Source organism: Alligator mississippiensis, chromosome 1, assembly GCF_030867095.1.
Source record: "Alligator mississippiensis isolate rAllMis1 chromosome 1, rAllMis1, whole genome shotgun sequence".
Classification (NCBI taxonomy): Eukaryota; Metazoa; Chordata; order Crocodylia; family Alligatoridae; genus Alligator; species Alligator mississippiensis.
This window is the reverse complement of record NC_081824.1, coordinates 477,559,558-477,572,853: the sequence shown is the minus strand read 5'-3', so window position 1 is coordinate 477,572,853 and position 13,296 is coordinate 477,559,558. Positions and strand designations below refer to the sequence as shown.

Sequence of the window (13,296 nt, the reverse complement as noted above, 5' to 3'; positions counted from 1 at the left end):
CTCCGTTTGCCTTCTCAGTGAGTTTCTAATGCCTTGGAGTCAGACTGATCGATGGGGAGTTCGTTTAAAAGGGTCAGACCAGTCAACTCTTTCACGTTATCCCACAACAAGAAAGATTTCTTGCAAGTCCCACCCAGCTGCTGATACAAAACTGAGCAGTTCGTGACAGCCTGTAACTGGCTCTACCGTCCCATGATTTTTCCTTCAGTGACAGAACACAGCCCTAGCAAGAAGGATGATTTTCTTTTTGTGAATATCAAAGTTGTGAAGCTTATGGTTTCACGGGGCCAAGGATAGAGCAATCAGCTGGATATAGCAAGGCAAGCTGCTGGATTTTGTCCGGCACCTCTTGAACGGCTGACTTCAGTGCATTCGAGTACAATCTGGTGCCTTGCTCTTGCCTTATTAGCAAGACAACACAGACACATGCAAGACGCACACGCTGCAAGTTCGTATTTAGCCTCGGCACAAAGAGGCTGTTGTTGAAGCCATTCAATTATAAAAAAGAACCCTTAAAAACTCCACACGGGTCAGACATTTCTTGTGCTTGTGCAACTTCTCAAAGGGACCAAACAATGCATGAGCTGAACACAAGAGAGAAGCCCGAATCCTTTGTCTTAGATTTAACAGCCTGCAGAGTTTGGCCCCCAGCATCTCAGATCCTTTCCCCTCTTCCACTTAGTCCCTCTTCTCCCATGCCTCTTCTCATAACCACCTTCCCCTTGGAGCAGCATCCTGTTTCCTGTGCTATGGCCACCTTGTCCGCTTCAAGTTTCCCCAACACATACTCACAACCCTAAGCCTTCCAACAACGCTCTTTTCAAAGATGCCGGCTCCCTCTAGCTATCAAGTGCCGAGCGTATTGGATATCTTCATTGCCAACAAGCGTCATGAGGCAGGGAGCAGGTAATTTTCAACATTTCTGCAGTAACTAGCACGCTGACTGGTATAACTGTGCCTGAATGGAAGGCACGTAAAGAAACTACTAACACACATACGGGTACCTTGCAGTGTGGTGTGCAATGATGGGTATACTGTAACATTATGCCAGTTTAATTGGATCCTTCAGGCCCTTTTAAATGGACACACCTCCTCCACCAATCTACCACAGCTCTCTCCCACTCCACGTCACCCATGACACATTGCCCATCCATGACAGCTCTCTCCCACTCCACGTCACCCATGACACATTGCCCATCCATGACAGCTGTCTCCCACTCCACGTCACCCGTAACACATTGCCCATCCACGACAGCTCTCCCACTCCACGTCACCCATGACACATTGCCCATCCATGACAGCTGTCTCCCACTCCATGTCATCCGTAACACATTGCCCATCCATGACAGCTGTCTCCCACTCCACGTCACCCATGACACATTGCCCATCCATGACAGCTCTCTCCCACTCCACGTCACCCATGACACGTCGCCCAGAGCCCAGCAGGTGCTTTACTTGCCTGCAAGATGCACCCTGCATACACGATGCACATACTTAGATCTTGTTTTCCCCCCCCACACACAAACCCACTAGCCCAGCTACAGTCACAACGAGACGGAGAGACGAGCACGAACCCAATGCCCCGACACCGCCCCCCGGCAAGTTCTTAAACAGGGGATTAAACGCCGCACCGCTCCGAGATGTGAGGGCACTAACGTCCGGCGTCACGATCCTCTCGGTGATCCTGCTTACCTAGCGCGCACGGCACAGCTGGCTCTACAGAGCCCAGGCACAGAGCAGTCATTATGTAGATACACAACAACGCTGCGTTGGAAAGACAAGGGCAGCTTTATGGCTGCCAGCCATTCCAGTTAACAATGAAGGGTCTTCTCTGATGAGGAGACCACGCTCCTTGCACCCCCAACACAGGCACCCTGCCCCCCGCAAGGCTCCCCCCACCCCCTCAGCACTGCCCCACCCCCCAACCCAGACAGCTTATTCCCTGCCCCCCTCAGGGCCCTCCCCATCCCTTGCTCCCCGCCCCCCTCAGGGCTCCCCCACCCCCTCAGCACTGCCCCACCCCCCAACCCAGAGACCCTTCTCCCTGCCCCCCCTCAGGGCCCTCCCCATCCCTTGCTCCCCGCCCCCCCTCAGGGCTCCCCCCACCCCCTCAGCACTGCCCCACCCCCCAACCCAGACAGCTTGCTCCCTGCCCCCCTCAGGGCCCTCCCCATCCCCTGCTCCCCGCCCCCCTCAGGGCTCCCCCCACCCCCTCAGCACTGCCCCACCCCCCAACCCAGAGACCCTTCTCCCTGCCCCCCCTCAGGGCCCTCCCCATCCCCTGCTCCCTGCCCCCCTCAGACCTCCCCGCACCCCGACCCACGGACCATGCCCTCTGCCCAGCTCGGGTCTGCCCCCTATGTACTCCCCTCACCCCAGGGACCCCACCCCCCACAGCTCAGGCCCCCGCCCGCGGTCCGTTACCTCGTCCAGGTCCCGCTCCACAGCGCCTGCCACCTCCACCTCCACGACCGCCGCCATCTTGCCCGCCCACACGGCCGAGGCGGAGACTTCCGCCAAGGCCCAGCCAATCAGCGGCCTCGCCAGCCCGCCCGCCCTCCAATGGCCGCGCGCGGCGTCGCGCACCGCCAATGGGACAGTGGAGGGGGCGGGACCTCGCTGTCACGGAGCAGAGGGAGCGTCTGGAAATCATCGTCCTCGCGCGGAGAGGAAAAAGGGCCCCCAAAGGAGCGGCGCAGGGGCATGCCCGTCTCTCAGGGTGTTTTATTCCTGTTTCTCGCCGAGGCGGTGCTGCCGAGTCCGGGGTCTTTGCGTTCAGCGCGACTTTACGTTTTGGTTCGGGCGTGGGACACGGCAGATGCTCCCTGCCGCCGCCCAGTCGCGCTGGCAGTCCTGGCGGGGAGGACTGCAAGGCCCAGCATGCCCCGCGCGCCCCTGACCTTTCACCCCTCCACAGTCCCCGCGCCAAGACGGGGGGAATTATGGGATGTCCCCCTGGCGAGGGGCGGGAGCTGCCGAGCGGGGAAACAACCAAAATATCGAAATATTAAAATAAGCCTAAACGCCCCCGGAAGTGCGTCGAGGCCACGCCCCAGCGTGGGCGGGGTCAGGGGGTTACGCGTTTTGGCGGGAGACCGGGGCAGCAGCTGTGTCTTGAGCTGGAGCAGCGGAGTAAGGGTGGGCTGGGGGGTCAAACCCTGGGCTGGGAAGGGTGGTGTGCATCTCTTTGGGGGGAGAGGGGTCAAAGGTCAGGCTGCATGCATATCCTTAGAAGGGACCCACATGGCATCCTGGGAGGGGTCAAGGGAAGAAGGGCAATTTTGGGGTGGGGTCAAAGGTCAGGCCCTGGGCTGGGGGGGCTGCGTGTCTCACCTTGGGGGTTGGACATGGCATGCTGGCGGGGTCAGGGGGACAGGGGCAGCTTAGGGGTGGGGTCAGAGGTCGAAGGTCGTGGGGGCGGGGGCTGGACCCGCGTGCTGTCGTCGGGTCCAGCCTCACCTGGGACAGGGGAGTCTGGGGCTTGCCGCGACGCCAGCGCGGGGATGTTTTGCGGGTGCGATGACTTGCTTCCTTCCCCCTCCCCGAGGACAAATGGCGGCAGGGGGAGCGGGATCCAGCTGGCTTCTTTACATGTGATCGCCGGCGGGTTTCCCACAGGGTCTGTGTCCCGGGCGTGCGAGCTCCAGTGGAAATGATGGTTGTCTCTTCCTGTTCTAGACGCCTCCCTCGTGGGCCGGATGGTGCTGGGCGCTGCACGGACATGGAGCTGAAAGTCAGCCCTGCCTCTATGCAGCTTGACGAGAAGCCGTGGGTAGGCTGAAGAGCATGAGGAAGCACCAAGGCAGTTTCTTACCCATTGCAGTACCAAGGTCCTGTCTCGCTCGCTCTTTGCTGGAGGTATGTTATAGGGCAAGGCTGTCATGCACTCCTGGGGCCCCTGGCTGGATCTGTACTGAGGGGCTTTCTGGGCTGGCTCATCCTGAGGCATTGCCCGCCATGGCAGTGGTCTTGCAGCAACTGCAGGTATGGCAAAGTGAGTCCAGGGGCAGCAGCAGTGAGTTAAACTCGCACCCCGCACCCACCAGTAGCTTGCCAGTAGTGCCGCAGGCTGGACAGAGAGGCTCCGTGGGCCACATCCAACCTGCAGGCCGTATGTTTGATACTCCCGTTGTACATTATTCTTTCACAGGCTGCTTTGGGGGGGCTGTGGAGTATGAGAGGGGTCAGAATGGATGATTTTGTGGACCTTCATGGACAAATAGTTGCCTATAAGTCAAGGGGACTGGACTTGGTAGGGCCCTTTCCAGTCCTATATATCTGTGGTAGTCGGTGGTTGCAGCACATCCCTCGCTTAGTGATGATGGCTTTGGTTGCTCCTGCCTCCATCCCCCTACACTTTTTCTGCTATATATGTCAGGGTGTTTTTTAAGCCTCCCCAGAGGTGTTGGGTGTTAGCTACAGCTAAGGCTGGGTTGTGCCGATTCTCCTGCTAGGAACAAAGCTGGAGGTTCCTGGCTGGAGGGTCTTTCCCTTCTGCTTAGGGTCAGACCGATGCCATATTTGGGGTCAGGAAGAAATTTTACCCTGTGGTCAGATTGGTAGAGACTGGGGTGGGGGGCTTGCTGGGGCATGGTCTCTGTCTGGGATCTCTTAGGCATACATTGACAACATTTCGTAGAAGCAGGACATTGGCTGTTGTGGTTCCTCTGCCTTACCTCTGGCAGGTTAGGTCTATATTGTGTCAGGGTCTTATGTAGAGTTTACATTATGGTCGTCTGGGATGGCTTGGACAGGGCTGATCCTGCCTTTGGCAGGAGGGTTGGATTAGACGTGGCCTCCGTAGGTCTCTTCTAACCCTGCTTCTCTGTGACTCGAGTCCAAATGCCAGGAACTTCAGAGAAGCGTCTGAGCCAACGTGGCTGCCAATTGCACTGGCAGTGCAAAGTGCATGTAGGTTAATTGTACAGGTGTCAGGAATGGACAGACATGAGATTTTCCTGGGACAGCTCCATGCATTAGGTGCTCTTAGTGTGTCTTGCCGTTGTGTAGTGGGGAAGTGGGTAACAGCCTGTTTTGCCTTGAGGAGACAACTGACTTGTGACGAACAGCCGCAGACCACACCTAAACAGCTGGAACTTTGCTGGTGCAGTTTTACCTGCTCCTGGGAAATTTACCTACATTTGGGGAAATTCTCCACCAGATCAGGCAGAATTACTCCAGTTTTGGGGAGGGGTCTCTTGTCTATGTCAACACGCCATCTCTGTGCTCCTGAAATACAACACATGCAGAGAGATGTGCCTGGGTTAGTTAATCTACAAATGCTTCCACCTCGGGTTAGATTTCTCTGTGTAGACCTGTGATCTGATGCAGAGAAGGGAGGACAGATGGGGCCTTGCATTGACCTGGGAATGCTCATCATTGCTCTTTGGTTTGTGCAGCCCTTGCTGCAATATACCAAAGCCAAATCCTCCTGGGAAGGAAGCGGGAGGGGCATGAACATGCTCTGATCTTTGTGCCTGCTTTGGTTGCGGATTCCTTGGCAAATGCACCTGAAGTGAGACACGATGGAAACCCCTTCTGTCTCCCTTGTTTCTGCTAGGCACTGACAGCCCAGATGAGGTGACAACCCCATCTCAGCAAACCTACGGGCAGTTTGGATCAGCTAGCTGGGGTCTTAGGAGGACCAGGAATGGCTCCAGTTAAAATTAGCCACGTGGTGTCCTTCACATCGCAGGTAATCCCGGGGCTTGCATCTCTAGTGGCCTTCATTTCATTGGACTCTGGGGGTTGCCAGGTCTCACTGTGAGGATTTATGTGCCTCTGTTCCTCCAATGCTGGTATGGGTGGCCTCCCAGATGCTGAGGCTCTGATTTTCTAGTAAGGGGCCTAGTGGAAGATGATTAGGGCGTTTTTCTGGGGCTCCAGAATTTAAGTCCTGCTCCAGACTTGTGGCAGAGGCTGCAACCAGCCAGTCCTTCATTCAGGCTGGAGGACTGAACGCAGCTGTCAGCTACAGAAAGTGGGATCCCTTACATATGCCCCGGCTGCTGTCTCAGGAGGGGCTTGGACCTTCTGACTCTGGGTTGGTAGAAACTGAGATGGGAGAGCAGGTGTGCTGTGGAGCACCAGCTGGGGCTTTGGCCCAGAGGATGGTGCTAAGTGGATAATTTTTCTTCTTCTCTCAAGCTCTTGGGTGGTGTCTTAGCTCTGTGCTCTTAAGCCAGTGTTATGCGTCACCCTGGAGGTGGCTGCACGCTGGGAATGTGGTAGGTGTGATGTCCTCGTATTGCACCATGTGCTTTGAGGTTATTACTGCTCATCTGCCCTTGTCCTTTCTTCTCCCCTCCACCTTCCCCATGTGGTGCAGGACCCCAAGCACCCAGTGGAGAACCTACTCTGCGAAGACAGCCTTCGCCCCTGGCTGAGCTGCCCCCAGGACCGGAGCAGGCAGCTCAGAGTGGAGCTGCAGTTGGAGCGGGCGAGTGCCATTGGCTACATAGACATAGGTATGGGAGAGGGAGAGACCCAGACCCCCGACCCTTTGAGGAGGAGTTTCAGTTGTGCCTAGTTGAGCAAGGAAAACAAGACCTGTAGGAGGGGTCTTGCCCAAAGCAGTGCAGTGAAGAAGTGGCAAGGGCTCAAGGCATCTCACGATGGCTCCTGAGCTGCATGTTTAGACTTTGCTCAGACCTGGTGGGGGCTGTTCCCAAGTATAAATGTGCAGCTGGTTCCTGGGGCTGGGGAGCCAAACCCAGTCCTATCCCTCCTTTGTGCACTACCTCTATGGGAACTGGGTGAGTCATGCAGCTGTGCCAGTCTTTGGCATTTCTGGCTTGCTGCAGGCCAGGCCTCTCTCCTCCAGGTCAGGGTTGAGGCATGGGGCAGGGTGGCAAGTCTCCCCTGGCACCAACATGGCACCTCTCAGGGCTCTGGCATTGATCCTGGCTAGAGATGATGAAAGCCCAGCTGCTCTGAGCCTGACCTGACCTCCACCCCGTTGCCCAGGGAACTGCGGCTGCGCCTTCCTGCAGATTGAGGTGGGGCGCTCGTCCTGGCCTCCAGACCAACCCTATGTCACCCTGGTGCCCTGCACCACACTCATGATACCAGTGGACTCGAAGCTGGACCGGAACCGCTCGGGGGTCCGCATGTTCAAAGAAGGTACAAGAGGATCTGGGAGAAGCAAGTGGTGGGGCGAAGGGGGGTAGGTCTGAGGGGTGGGGCTTCCTAGGTAGTGCCCCATTACGCCTGCCTTCCTGAGCCCTCTGGCCCTGGAGGCAGGGTAATGGGTTGGATGACTACAGCAGGAGGTGGGGGTGTGGAGGTGCTGGCAGGAGCAGGATGCCAGGTGCCAGCAGGTTGGCAGAAAGGCTGCTAGCAAGCAGTAGGACAGACTCCAGGAGTGAACTTCTCCCTACATCCCCCCTTCGCTGTCCGCAGGGGATTTCCTGGCCAGTGCACGAGGTGAGAAGTGGGATCGCCTGCGTGTCACCTGCAGCCAGCCCTTCAACAAGCAGACCCAGTTCGGCCTCTCCTTTCTGCGCCTTCGCACCCCACTGGACCTTGACCACGGCCAGGCAGCACCGGTGCCGCACCACAGCTCGGTAGGTGCCTTGGGGCAGTGCCTGGGTTCCTTCCTCACCAGAACAGCTCCTGGGGCTTCCTCTTGGTGCTGGTGCAGCTGATACTCTTGCCCACTGGCCATACTGGGAACAGGTGGTGCTGAGGCTCCTGAAGTCCTGACCGGCTTCCGTAGTAAGGTGTGCTAGGCTGTGGAGGGAGGCAACTGCTCACCCAGCCCTTGCAGTGCAACCCTCCATTGCATTCTCCAGGCCGCAGGGTTGCCATTAAGCTATTCAAGGGTCAAGATTTCATCACATGATGTACCTTCTTGGTATGTGTGTGTTGTCCCAGGCCCCAGTGTCTTAACTCCCCATTGCAGGGAGAAGATAAGAGGGGTGCAGTGCTGCCCTCAAACACGTTAGCCTGGCCTAGTCTCTTGGATCTCTGCTGCGTGTCTGGGTGGGGAGGGGGGGAAGGGTCCCTGCCTTGGATCCGCAGTCGCATATCCCTCTCTTGCAGGAAGACTGTGAGCCGACTGCCAGCCCCTGGCTCGCCAACCCTGCTTTCCGCCGGACGTTTTTCCCTGAGGCACAGCCGTGAGTTGCCTAGGCAGGGAGCCCAGGGGTTGCACTGGGAGCCCTCGGTCTGGGCCAGAGGCAGTGGCCAGGTTGGCCTGCCGGGCCCTGGGAGCTGGGTCCGTGCTGGTGTCTCTGGCTCAGGCTGGGGATTTCTTGAGGTCACCGGGTGCCTGTCCATGATGCAGGAGCACGGAGCAGCAGGAGGAGCTGAGGAGCTGCCTGCAGCAGCTGGAGCCTGGCTCTGGGTCCCATCCCCGCAGCCCAGCTGGTCTCAGCCGGACGGCTAGGATGGTGCTGTCAGCAACCCAGGCCCGTGCCCGTCCACCTCCACCTGCGCCCAGCACGAGCTGTCCTGCTGCTGACGGCCTGGAGCAGCAAGCCCAAGACCCAGCTGTGAGCCCCACAGCATCAGGTGAGAGGAGCTGGGGCATTACATGGGAACGAGGATGCTGTAGCCCCAGTGCCAGAGCCATCCCGCCAGGGAGCAGGAGCTGGTCCTTTACGCAGAGGGCGGTGGATGGGGGGAGTGTAGCACAGACCCTCTAGCTCTGCCTAGGGGCTGTTCCTGCAGGGCCACTGCCCAGGACTGGGTTGGGGAGGCCTGGGTAGATCCCTGCCCTGCCCCTTACCCTTCGGCTGGTGAGAGGAGTGCTGTTAAGTTGCCTTGCCCCAGGGCAGGTTGGCTCTAATGGTCTCTTCCCCAGACCTGCTTTGTCACCCCAACTTCTGAGGGCTGGGCCAAAGCTGTGCCATCTCCATCGGCTCCCCAGAGCAGTGGGGTGCTGCTTCTGCTCTTGGGCGTCTGAAGAGCCCAGGGGAGCTTGCTCTGGGCACTGCCTGGTTCTCTTCCCTCCTGCTGCTTTGCCAGCCCTATCCTGCTCCAGCCAGGTCCCCCCCATCAGGCTTTCCCTAGCCACCCGAGAGCCTCCAACTCTGGCGCCCTAGGGTGAGCTTCCAGGCATTGCTCAGCTGGCTGGCTTCCCTCCTGCCCCAGCGAATCCCTGCAAGTCCTGGGTCCGTGCCTCCGTTCAGAGATGGATCTTGGTAGTGTTGAAGCTTGTGGAGCTTCTGTTCCTCAGGCACCAAACAGTCTGTCTGGGATCCCCCCCATGCAGACAGTGTGGTCAGCAGGGTGTGACAAGGTGGGCTAGCAGGTTGAGCATTGGACTGAGGCTTACTTTCTGGCTCTGTCCCCAGTCTGCTGGGTGACCTTGGGTGAGTCTCTGTGCCTTGGTTTCTCCATCTCTGAATTGAGGCTCACGATACCTTGTTTGAGAGGCTCTTCTCAGCAGAACATCTCCAGGTGGGTTAGAGGAGGGTGTGACAGCCTTTGTTTGCTCCCCAGGCCCCATGCAGGACATCCAGAGCCCTCCAGCCATGAGGACACCTATGAAGTCGAGCAAGAGACGGAGATCGCAGGGGCCCTGCGGCAGGTGAGTGGCTGCATCCATTGCATCCTTCCCTGCCTCCAGTGCATGCCAGTCTCCACTCCAGAGTTCATCTCTGAGCCCAACATCCCTGCCCTTCCCCCAGTCTTCTCTGGGTCTCCATCATAGCCTGTGTTTGTGTCCAGTCTCCTCTTATGTCTCTGAGGTGGGTGGATTTTCTAAGACAAGTTGGTCCTTGACTTTCTGGGCTGCACAGGGCAAGGGAGACCCCGACACCTGGAGATGCAACTGCTCCTGGAACTCTTTTCTGTAGGTCTCCACTGGCCTCCTCTGCTCAGGAAGGGACACGGGGAAGAACCAGGGGCCGGGGCCGGGGCCGAGGAGGAAGAAGGCCCAGCAGGCAGGGGAATGATAGAGAGGAGACCAGACAAGGAACGGAGATGGGCACCTGCCCCATCTGTGCAGGTGAGTGTCCTGCACACGGGCTGTGGGTTGTGAGCATCCTCCAGCACATGTCATCCTGCCCTAGTCAGCCTGTCTGCAGAGCCCTTCAGGTGTGCCTGACATGCAGCACATCTCGGTGGGAATGATACTCGCCTCTGAGATGCAGCCACATCGGGTGGAGTACAACCTGCATCTCCATTGATGTGGGCTAGGGAAAGGGTGAATGGCCTACGTCCATTGCAGATGTGACGCCAACAGAGATGGTTGGTTTAGGATCCTGGTTCTATTCTTCCTCCAGACCCTGGGCTAATTGCTGATCACAGAATGGATGGCAGGGAATGTCCTCATCCCAATTTTTGAAGCCAGTGGCCAAACCAGAAGATCAAGAAAAATAATGTGTGTTGAGTCACCTCATAACACGTGTGTGACCAGAGCAGGGAGGTTTGGGTTCCAGGTTGTTTAACCTCTTATTTTATCTTTTAAACTTGAATTCAAACGTCAGGCTTGGAACGTAAGCATTTTGAAATGGACTGTCCAAGCGTTTCATTTTAGAAATGTCGAAACCAAATTAATTTCCTGATATTTTATTTTATCCCTCCCCCGGCTTCTGTGATTAGGGCTCAGGCTGGGATTCAAACCAACCTCAATAAACTGGAGAACTGGTTAGAAATCAGCTTCATTAAATTTAACAGAGACAAGTGTGTGCATTTAAGACTGTACAAATAGACTGGGGAATGAGGGGCTAGGCTGCGGCACTGCAGAGAAGGGCCCAGGGTAACAGCCATAAGCTGAATGTGATCCAATAATGTGTTCTTGTTGCAAAAAAACCCAACAGCGTCCTGGGTTGCTGCTCTATCCAGCACTGGGGAGGCGTTGCCTAGAGTCCTGTGTCCAGTTTTGGGCCCCTTACTTCCAGAAAGATGTGGAAAGATTGGAAAGAGTCTGGTAGAGAGCAACAAAAATTATTAGAGGAAAAACCTGACTTAAGAAGAAAGGCTGGAAGAACTGGGGTGGTTTAGTCTGAAGAAGAGAAGACCGAGGGGGACTTTCTTCCAGTCCCTGACAGGTAGTTATATGGAAGATGGTGATACACTAATTCTCAGTGGTGACAAGACAGGACAAGGAACAAGGTTGTGAGCTTCAGCGGGGGAAATTTAGGATGGAGATTAGGAAGAACTTGCTCACCCTGAGGGTGGTTGTGCACTGGCAAAGGCTGCCTGGAACAGGTGTGGAGTCTCCATCCTTGTCTGGGCTGGTTAGGGCAGGGCTGATGCTGCCTGGAGTAGGGAGTTGGGTTAGACATGACTGAACATCCCTAACAGCCCGGCTTTTCTGTGACAGTCCTGTTTTCTCTCTTCTCCCACTGCAGGTTGCTTCCGCATGGATCTCCTTCCTGCTCATGCCTCTGCCTGCGGGGAAGATGATGGCTTTCCAGACCCAGACTTGTCTTGGGAGAATCCCCCACGCCAGGAGCTCCCAGAGGCCTGGGTGCTGTGCCCCATCTGTGAGCTGCAGTTCAGTAGCACGGAGGTGGAGGAGCATGCCAGCACCTGTGGGGAGCAGGCAGGAGCCCTGGACTCTCAGCTGTGGTCCTGGGTTGAATAGGACTGGGCAGGACAGTTGCAATTTAGGTAGCTCTTCCTGCCCTGCATCGATCTGTGCGTGTGAGCACCACACTCACCATCAGGCCACTGGGGCTCAGGAGGCTTGCCACAGCCATTGTGGACTGTATGCCTATCTCGGCGCATCAACCTTGGTCACAGCAGGAATGGATTTGGCCCTAGTGTGTTCTCTGCTTATCCAGGGTGAGAAGCAGATCCTCCTGTCTTCAAGCAGGCATGTTCAGGCTTCCCTGGACTGTGCAGCTCCTGGTTTTGAAGGCAATGGCTGCTTGCGTTTGTCCTGGGGCATGAGCTGGAACCTGGACTTCTGCTTCTCTCAGGCAAGAGGTTGCTGTTCTAAATCCCTAGGCTCCATCCCACAGGAGCAGTAATTGGGTGGTGGGGGTGGCACAGCCTGGAGGGAATGGTAATACCAACCAGGTGCCTATTCCTCACTGGTGTTGGTCCCTGTGGCTCTGATGCAGACGGCTGGAGGGTTAGACTTGGTCATGTGTGCTGAAGCCAAGTGAGGCGAACACCATTGGCCCTGACTGAAAACACTGGCCTCCTTTTGCTTGTGGGCCGGGTTGTTGAGTTTCATCCGAACACCTTGGATCGCCCAGCTTGGTCCTTGGATAAAAGGAGGGACATGCCTTCACTCTTAGTAAAGAAACCTTTCAGTTCCTTGCTCGGATCCACCTCCCCTGGGCAGTGAAGCCTGCAAGGGGCTCTGGCTTTTGTGTGCGAGCAGCCAGGTCTCTTCCCCAAGGCCCCTTGGGAACAACGCATGTGATGGGGTGTGAATCTAGCAGCTGCCCTGCCACTTGGGTTGCATCTCTGTCCAGCAAATTCAATAAACTGTTCTTGCTGGGCTTGCTCTGGTTACTCAGTGTTGCTTTCACCGGGGAGAGCTGTGACTGGGATGCAAGCTGAGGAAACCACAGGCCCGCTTGCTCAAGGCATCTCAGTGTCTGGTAGATATTAGTGACTTCAGATGTGCACATGTACACCCATGCCTGTGCATGTTCCCTGGGGAGGGTTCTGAATTCCCATTTTACAGGGAGAAAATTGGAATAACGTTTGCCAGGGCGTCACTTGGCATGGGTCAGGGCTTGGATCCAGATTCAGAAAAGGGGCTTAGCTTGCTGACCCCCAACCCCTCCCATTCTCCCATTGATTTTTCATGGGAGTGGAGCTGCTGAAGGACCTCTCTGGCTCTTCAGGAGCTGAATTTGACTGTAGCCACATACTTCCTGCCCACACAGCGGGCCAGGTTGCGAGTCATGCCTGGTCCTCATCCTTGTCCAGCTGTTGCAGGATGCCATTGCCTAGCTGCTGCATCATGGGCAGGTTCCTGTCCTGGATGATGCCAAGCAGCCCCTGCGGGAACTTCAGCTTCCTGCTGATGATCTCCCTCCATAGATTCATCGATGCTAGGGTTGGAAGGGACCTCAGTAGGTCATCGAGTCTGACCCCCTGCCCCAGGCAGGAAAGTAAGTGGTTTGGCCCACGGAAGGGCTCGTGGCGGTGGCAGCCTGGGGGTGTCACGGCAGGGGCTGTGCTGTGTGGTGCCGGCGAGGGCCAGGGGAGCCAGGCTTGAGGTAGGCACTGGAGGCAGGAGGCGGGACCTGGGACACTGGGGGAGGGGCCAGTTGGAGCAGGGAGGGGGTGGGGCACGTGGGGCCGGCAGCAACTGTTGGCAGGAGGTGGGGCTTGGACCATGGAGTGGGCGGGGCCAATTACAGCTGGGGCGGGGCCTAT

At 56.9% G+C, this 13,296-nt stretch overlaps 2 protein-coding genes across 4 annotated transcripts in view; one reads left to right on the top strand and one right to left on the bottom strand.

Moving 5' to 3' along the window:
* Nucleotides 1-2,513, bottom strand: part of RNF121 (ring finger protein 121) — a 44,146-nt gene extending 41,633 nt beyond the window's left edge. Inside the window, exon 1 of one of the 2 annotated variants that reach the window (XM_019500386.2) lies at nt 2,425-2,513. In XM_019500386.2, coding sequence (XP_019355931.1) covers nt 2,425-2,481 — 57 coding nt within the window. In that variant the 5' untranslated portion in view covers nt 2,482-2,513. The remainder of the gene's footprint in view (nt 1-2,424) is intronic. The other variant, XM_006277234.4, reaches the window with a different exon arrangement.
* Nucleotides 2,514-2,652: 139 nt separating this feature from the next.
* On the top strand, nt 2,653-12,407 carry XNDC1N (XRCC1 N-terminal domain containing 1, N-terminal like). 2 transcript variants are annotated; one of them, XM_014603691.3, is made up of 11 exons: nt 2,653-3,132; nt 3,679-3,858; nt 5,561-5,695; nt 6,329-6,467; nt 6,967-7,122; nt 7,402-7,565; nt 8,044-8,120; nt 8,288-8,514; nt 9,448-9,535; nt 9,804-9,955; nt 11,304-12,407. In XM_014603691.3, exons 3-11 carry the CDS (start codon nt 5,651-5,653, stop codon nt 11,537-11,539), a joined length of 1,284 nt encoding a protein of 427 aa, XP_014459177.2. In that variant the 5' UTR covers nt 2,653-3,132; nt 3,679-3,858; nt 5,561-5,650; the 3' UTR covers nt 11,540-12,407. The 2 variants fall into 2 exon arrangements, with proteins under 2 accessions (XP_014459177.2, XP_019353154.2); XM_019497609.2 differs by having other exon boundaries at nt 2,653-3,138.
* The last annotated feature ends 889 nt before the right edge of the window (nt 12,408-13,296 follow it).

What these genes read in the sequence shown, in the direction of transcription:
- XNDC1N (XM_014603691.3), top strand. Translation starts at nt 5,651, where the DNA reads ATGGCTCCAGTTAAAATTAGCCACGTGGTGTCCTTCACATCGCAG. An exon ending in TGGTGTCCTTCACATCGCAG is followed by an intron (nt 5,696 to 6,328) that starts GTAATCCCGGGG and finishes CATGTGGTGCAG; the next exon opens with GACCCCAAGCACCCAGTGGA. An exon ending in CGGTGCCGCACCACAGCTCG is followed by an intron (nt 7,566 to 8,043) that starts GTAGGTGCCTTG and finishes CCTCTCTTGCAG; the next exon opens with GAAGACTGTGAGCCGACTGC.